An 8,256-nucleotide genomic window follows, 5' to 3' on the forward strand; every position below is an offset into this window, starting at 1 on the left:
AGTACTCTTTATTAATGTGTCGTATTTTATGTAACACTTCAACTTGCCTGTATGCTACCAAGTCTGCTCCTTATAGACGTAGGAGCAAAGTGAGGTTACCATTTTTCTTATAACTTGAGCCTCAGTGTAGATGGAGGTGATCTAAAATACGAATTACCAGGCATAGTATAAATTGTAGCTTAGTTGAAAAGAAAAACACTAACCAGTACTTCCAAATAGGCTTGAATAGTGTCTTGCTTTGCATTTTTTCACATTTGCAAATGGTAACTAGTTTTTGTTTGCATAACGACTGTTGCACTGTATGTGTATATGGTTTGCAGTATAATACTGGTAGGCTGTTCAATACTTCTCTTCACATGAACTTTAATGCACTTTCAGGCATGCAAGAAGCAAATGTAATTCCTGATGCTGACCTGGGCAAGCAAGGAGGTATGCATACTCTGGACTGAATCAAGGTATACAGGGTGCAGTGAGATAAAATTCCATTCAACCCATTTTAGCCAGTAGCCTTTGCGAATCACCTCTTTCTGTACTAGAGGCCTTTATCATTTATTGCTTTAACCCTACAAGGAGCATTTTACAAATTAGGACCCTAATGTGTGAATCTCCTTACACTGTATCCAAGTTTGAATTTCTCTTAGAACCAGTCCTTCATTTATGCCAGAAGTTGTACCACCATTTACTATAAATCAGTACAGTTCAGGTTTGTCTCTTATTCCTGGGAGTAGTGTTTTTAGCTGAATCATTCCAGCTCAGCTTTCTTCCTTACATTCTTGGTAGTAGCAGTTTTCATTGCGTTGTACTTCAACACATTAATCCAAATTTTTTTTGGCTCCCCCAGGACTTTGCACAGTCCCTCCATTCATTTTGGAGCTACTAGAGCCATGCACTTCCAGGCTGTATGAAACCCCTCTGGCCCATTTTTTTCCTTCTCTGTTCCCTGTCAAGGGTCATGTGGTAGGATGACAAGTAGCATGTTGGTCCTGGGGCCGACCTACCCCTTCCTCATTGAGAGCAACCCCCTGGTGGCCGTGCCAAGCATGTTACTACAGTCAGCTGAGAGGAGGCATGCTTCTGTGTGTAAAGTTCTCCTCTTCTTAGTGTTACTATGCACTATGAATATGCAGGCTTGGATGACTGTCTTAAGTGGTTAACACCCAGTATTCCTGCTAGTTGCCCACCTGTGCAGAGAGCCAAGGCATCTGCATCCCTGCAGGATGTGTGAGCTGGCAGTGGCAGCTCACTTCCATCCTCCCTGGCTAGCTTCTACAGGCACCTGAGTTGCTAATTGAACTCTGCCCACCTGCTCTGTACTCAGGGCTGTATTGTGTACTGTGGAGCTGGATCACTACACTTGATCAGATTAACTACATTCATGGGAGTGATGTTCTTACCAGAGATGCTGCGACCTTGGTGTTTGTTGGAGATCAATGTATAGGGGTATACCCTCCATAGGTGTCTCCCCCAAAATAAAAACGATTTTGGGTCTTGTGTCTTTCGATCAAGCACCTTTTTTGGTAAGTAGTGTTTATTGAAATGACATAATACATTATTTTTGATCAATTGATCATAAATTTTCCCATAATATGGGATAAGGTAAAGAGGTTGCTACACATCTTGGAGGTATATAAGGAATTTGGATGCAATGGAGTAAATTGTATTTGTAAGAACAATACATTTTTCTTTTGTAGAATGGAAGCAGGATTTCGTGTTGGGAAGTAAAACTTGCGTAAACGTCAAGCTCATTGTTCACTTCCCAGAGGACATTGCAGTCTGTTAGAGCTGTTTTCTCATTTGCCCATTTCTGAAATGCGCATCCAAGATATTTGTGTTAAGATGTAAATGTAAACAACAAATTCAGAAGTTGAGTAACAAACAGTATGTTTTGTTTTCTTTGTATTGACAGATAGTGATCAGTATGTGGAATACCTTGTCATTGATCAGTTTGAACAAAAATTTGGTCCAGCGGTGAGTGTATACACCAATTTTTTTTTTCCTTATTTTTAGGCTTCACTTGAGTCCAGATTGAAATGGAACTTGCCTGCCTTTTAACTTTTTCAGAGGGAGTAGGAATGAAACTCATTTCCCTCAAGCCAAAATGGTGCTTGCTATACTAACAAAGTGAAGTTGTAGAAAATAAATCTTTGGGAATACAGGGTGTAGATGACAAATACCCACTTCTCTTTTGCAGAACAGGCTTTTTTGAGATGCTTAATACTTTTACTTTATTTTACCCTGCTGTTTAAAATGTGAATAACAGATTTAGACAGTATGCAACAGACTTGTTCACTGTTTAACATTTTTTTTATTTTATGTGCATTTGTTTCATGTTATGTGCTTTCTTTTTTTGAAAGGTTTTTCCCATCTTGAGAGAACAAAAAAGAGCAGAAAAAAAAGTGTCAAATTTAATTATCTTTATTTGCATTTGTTTACTGGGATAGTCCAACTGGGCATTTGCCTCTTTTCAACAAAGTCCTAGGGGGATAAGCTCCATAAGAGTAGCAATATTTTTATAAACGCAGTTGTTAAAACTCTAAGTTTAACATTGACTGTATACAGAAACATTTACGTTACTGATTTGCTCACTTTTTTTTAAGCAAGTGTAAGTAACAAACCCATTGAAGTTGACTATAACCCCGTTCTACATTCAGTATCTTAATCTGATGTCATTTTCAAAGAATGGGTTCAGATCCGATTCGCTGATCTGACTTGGCCGCTATATCTGGATTCTAGGATCCGAATCTCTAACTCCTCTCTTACCCATAATGTCCCTGACCACTAAGCTACCTCTGATCTCGTTTGCTGCTCTTCAGGTTTGGATGGGATTACGAGTTTTCGAGCTCGTAGTAGGTTTAGTGAGTAAATACATTTGTATGTCTTCTCCTTAAATTTTATTTCTTTTATAATTAATTATATCTCCCTTACCTCCTTCCTACACTTTATTATTGCCTAGAATTAGTTTTTTTGTAATCTTACTGTTGTTGGTAACCCTTCTACCTCTCTTACCTCGCTTTGAGGTATTTTCTAGTCATACTGTTGGTAGTAAAGCTTCCTTTTTTTATTTTTTCCAACTGTATAGTGTGTCTGTATAACTGTAAGAAAAAAATCACTTTTCTTTCCTTTGTGTGTAGGTGCCATCATTTGCAGCTTTACAGTATGGCTGATAAGCCTACTGGGTTCAAAAAGTGCACTTACTGTGGGCATAAGATCCCCAACTCTGATGCCCACAGGAAGTGTTTATTGTCTGGGGCTGGCACACTTGGACACCACCTGCTCCATTTGTGCAGCCTTTAATGCTAGGGCCATTAGCGACAGGAGAAACAAGCGTATCTTAAAAGGACTCTCTCCAGCTTCTGCTCCTTTCATTGGTACTTGATCATGGGCTCAGCCCCCCTCTCATAAATCAAAGGAGCCCAGGGAGCACCGAAAACGCTCCCCTGCGTGGTCTCCTAAGAAGGTTTCGAAGAGTTCGGATCCAAAATATACTGTTGCCAAGTCTCCTCAGCTGTGTAGTCCAAGGTCTTCCCAGAGCCCGTAGCCCTAAAGTTGAGTTCTCTTTTTTTATCAGAAGACTCCCAAAAAGTCTTCCTGGCCACCTTCCACTTCTTTCTCCAGTACGTCCTTCTGAAGTCTTTGAGCTGGAGGAGGAGAGAAGGATGAGAGAATTCCTCAGACCACAGATCTAGATGGTGGGGGGGGTTGTTGGCTGTCTCTCATCAGATCGATGAGCCTTAAACCTTCTTTCCAGCTTGTTTATCGCTCCTCCGATCTGTCCTGTCCTGTATTGGAACCCTCGAATCTTAGATCCTCGAGACTCTGTCAGATCAAAAGATTCTTCTGTTTTCCACTTCAGCAACTTCCCTGATCTAATTGGCTCCTACCCCTCTGGAGCAAGATGGTTCTTGCAGCCAAATGTTAGATCCGAGGGGTTGACTTTGAATTAGAAGCTTTCAGAGCCATCGCTTCCCTTTGGGGCTTCGGCATGTGACAGCTTGGCTCCATCTTCTCCCTCTGAGCAGAGGGTCAGAGAGGCCCTTAGGTCATTTGCTCCAGGAGTCTCAGCTGCAATCCGATTGTCCTCTGCTTCTGTTCATCTTTTTTCCTTTGAGGCTGTGGATTTTCTCTCACCCCAGAGTAGTTTGCACCATCTAATCCTTTCCTTGTTCCCACTTCCAATCCTCTGTTGGAGTCTGCTTATCTGCACCACAGGAACAGTGAGCCTGGATGAACTTCCAAGCAGTTCCCACCAGGAAATTTCCCATGTCTAAGGCTTTTGACAGGTTTGGGAAGTGAGTGTATGCTTCAGTGATGTTTGCATTACGTTTGCTAAAGTACCTGGCACATTTCACTAGGCTACAGAGGGACTTAGTTAAGGAACTCTCTAACTCCGTGATAGCGAACCCATGACATGAGTGTCAAAGGTGACACATGCCACAACATTTTGGGTAACACGCCAGCGATCACAAACACCTAAGTTACCAAAGACGCTGCTTTTGCATTTATTGTTCATGTGAAGTACACTGAATTATTTTGTGCCAGGAGTTTTGGCACACCAAACGCAAAAGGTTCACCATCACTGCTCTAACTCTAGCCCTGGATTCATGTCTGCAGAGGAACAAAAGTCTTTTGCCTCATGACTGGCCACCCTGCAGTCCATTACTACACTAACTTGCCTATGAGGTTAATGGTGCACACAGCTGAAGGTTTTTATTGGGGGGGGGGTGCTGGTTCAGAAATAGCCATTAGGAGACATGCCTGGATGTAGTTGTGCGATTTTGCGGAACCCTTTAAGGTGTCCTTAATCACTGCTTCCTTTGATTTATTATCTTTGGACCAACAGGTAGAGACGCTTTCCTGCAGTGAAAAAGATGGAAAGATCGTATTTGCCATGGAAATCTTTTCTGCCCCACCGAGTTCCTTTTCTAGGAATCAGTATGGTGGTAAAAAGTTGTGCTTCTGGAAATCTTAAAGACCTTTCCAGTAATCACGTGGAGACTTCCCCCAAAAGGCACAGGGGGAAGAGCTGCAACGGAAGGTACCGCCCACTCGGCAGAGGGTTTCTGCAGAATCAAGGGTCTCAAGATTCATTGTTGGACAGATCCTTTCAGTGCTTCTGAAAGGTTGCCCAGATGTTCCTCTCTGGAGGCAGTTGCGGGCACTTGTCCTTGCACTTAAAAGCCTTGATAGCCATCACAAAATATTTATGGGTGCAAAGGATCATATCCAGAGGATATTTCATTCTCTTTACAAGTTCTCCGAAAGAGAAGGAAACGTCTCCCCAATGTTCCACCCAATCAGAGGGAGTTAGCAGCTCTAGAGATTCAAAAGCTGCTGGATAAGTCATTCAAGAGGGCCCCCAGACCAAAGAGAATCTGGAATTTACTTAAGGTTCTTTTTAGTACCAAAGAAAATAGCCTGATACCCATTTTGGATCTCAGCTATCTGAACCAGTTTGTAAAAAAATTCCAAATGTTACGGTTTAGTCCATTCTGCCTCTCCTACATGACTGGATGTGCTGCATCAATCTTCAAGACACGTGTTATCATATCAAAAAGAACAGGTGCTCTTGAAGGTAAACTACACTTCTGGCTGGTGGTCTTTTCATCAAAATTCATTATGACGTCCGATGCCTCCTAGTTGGGGTGTGGGGGCATTACTTGGCACAGACTGTTCAAGGCATGTGGTTCTCAAGAGACCAATTTGCATATAAATGTCCTAGAGATGAGAGAGGTGCTTCTAGCGTTGCAGGCCCTTCAGAGCTTTCATCTGCTACGAACTATTGCTATTCAAACGAATCACATTAGTAGTCTGGTACATCAAGTCGGGGGGGGGGGGTCGGACCAGGTCTTATCCCCTTTGCTGAGAAGCAGTGAAAGTTTGGCAGTGGGCGCACATACCAGGGAAGTCCAACATCTTAGCAGACAAGCTCAGCAGGACCATCCTGATACCTTATGAGTGGTGTCTGAATCAATTAGTGGCAAATATGATCTTTCAAAAATTGGGTCATCTATGCTGCAATCTATTCACTTCTCCCCTCAACAACAAATGCAGCAGGTTCTTTGCCCTAATTCCCCCCTGGGGACATTCACCGAGAGTTGCTCTAGTCTGTGTTTGGTCCATCAGTCTCCTTTATGCTAACCCTTCCATGCCTTTATTCCCAAAGTTTCTTTAGAAAGTGCTTCGGTTGAGGAGCAAAGTAACACTCTCTGCCCTCTTCTGACTTCGGTAAGTGTGTTTTCCTTTCCTTTGGTCTCACCTAGTATGTCCTCCAGGGACATGGGATTCCAGTTCAGACTTCTTGTCACACCCGTCAGGTATGTTTCATCTGAATATTGCTGGCCTCAAGATGACTGCATGGTTTGTCCAATTAAGTCTTGGCTAGACATTCCAGGCTTTCCTCCCCAGTTCGCCAGTTTTTCTTTTGTCTCACAAACCTTCAACTAGGAAGACTTGTAAGAGTAAATGGAAGAGGTTTTCTTTTTGGGATCATCAGAGAGAGTTTGATCCTTTCACTGCTCCTTTCCTGCTGTTTTAGATTTCCTTACCTCCATCTTTCAAAGCGGGTCAGGTTTCTCCACCATCAAAGTTCAGTTAGCAGCCATCTTTATTACTACGTGTAAGATAGTGCTGCTTCTTTGGCTTCATCCAAGTTATGTAAGGCCTTTCTCAAAGGTACCTTCTTGCTTAGACCCCCAATTAGGGACCCCACACAACCTTGTGACCTGACTTTGGTATTACAGACGTTAGTGCATTCACCTTTTGAACCTTAAGCTAAAGTAGACATTAAGTTTCTGTTTTAGAAAACAGTCTTTCTGGTGGCCATAACATCAGTAAGATGAGTCTCTGAACTCCAAGCACTTTTTGAAACCACCGCGTTTGATTTTTCACAAAGATAGTTACTTTGCGCGCTAAGCCTTCCTTCCTTTCGATCAAAAGTTACCTCCATGACAAATATCAGTGAAATGATCAATTTACCAGTTTCCTTTCCCAAATTTGATGATGATAAATGAGAATATACCCTTAATTTATTAGATGTATATAGGCAACTTAGTTTTTACTGTCACAGAATTAAGGCGTTGAGGAAGACCGCTCAGTTGTTTGTCTCATTTTCAACCAGTCTTCAAAACTACTCTAGCCAATTGGGGTAACACATTGTATTTCTTACGTTTATTTCTTGAGAGGCCTAACCTTGGTAAGACTACCAAAAGCACACTCAGCTAGGTCAGTAGTCACATCAGCTGTCTTTTGGGCTAGAGCTTTCATTGATGACACTTGTGCAGCTGCAATATGATCTAATGTTTATTCTTTTATTTTTCATTACAAATTAGACATCTCCAGAAACAGCTTCATTCGGTTCTGCAGTTGTCCAGAACATCCTTCCATGAGGGGCACCCAAGGTTACTGTAGCTGGGGACTCTGTCCCATTCATTGAAGAACGAATGAAAATGACATCATCATAACTATGCATCTGTGTTGCCATTTTTATTCTTCCTCAGTTTCCCTCTCACCTTCCCCCTGTCCATGTCTTTGGGAGAGACCCAACGGAATTGTTGCTAGGAACCATAGTTCCTGTTAGAGCTCCTGATCTTTTAGCTTATCCCCTTCTGTCAAATCTGTATTGAGATACTTTGTTTTGCCATTTATAATAGCAGCAAACTCAATCTGAGGTAACTTAATGGTCAGGGGCATTATTTGTAAGGGAGGAGCTCGAGAGTATGATCCTAGAATCTAGATAAAGTGGCCAAGTTGGATGTGAGGATTGGATCCGAACCCATTTGTTAAGGAAGGATGAAAATGGGCAACACAGAAGCATAGTTATGGTGAGTACGTAACTTTTATTTAATACAGCTTTCAATGCAAACGTTATTTTTGCTTTTCCTTTTGTTGAAAAGAACCCAGTGAATTTTTTTTATTTGAAAATGCCTGCCATTACTGCATGAAAGACTGCACTTTGTGTCTCATTCCCTAACTTAATGCTTAATGTACTCCATTTCCATCTCCATTGTATTCCATTGTATAGCTATTCTATCCCCCCTTTTAAAGTTACTAGAAAAATGTATTCATAATAAACTACTGAACTATATCCAGCAGGAAAATCTACTCGCACCCACACAACATGGCTTCCACCCCAACCACAGCACCACAACTGTTCTAATTACCTTAACCCAATCAATAGCACAAGCCAGAGACAACAACAAACTTGTCTCCTGTCTATTCCTTGACATCTCCAAAGCCTTTGATACTGTTTCCCACTCC

At 41.8% G+C, this 8,256-nt stretch overlaps 1 protein-coding gene across 1 annotated transcript in view; it reads left to right on the top strand.

The window, feature by feature from the left end:
* The window catches only part of EXD1 (exonuclease 3'-5' domain containing 1), a 1,269,330-nt gene that overhangs the window by 484,633 nt on the left and 776,441 nt on the right, over window positions 1-8,256 (top strand). Inside the window, exon 5 of the mRNA XM_044074207.1 lies at window positions 1,907-1,968. Within this exon, the coding sequence (XP_043930142.1) occupies window positions 1,907-1,968 (62 nt within the window). The remainder of the gene's footprint in view (window positions 1-1,906; window positions 1,969-8,256) is intronic.

This window comes from Protopterus annectens, chromosome 6.part0 (assembly GCF_019279795.1).
Source record: "Protopterus annectens isolate FY-2018-M chromosome 6.part0, PAN1.0, whole genome shotgun sequence".
NCBI classification, from domain to species: Eukaryota; Metazoa; Chordata; order Ceratodontiformes; family Protopteridae; genus Protopterus; species Protopterus annectens.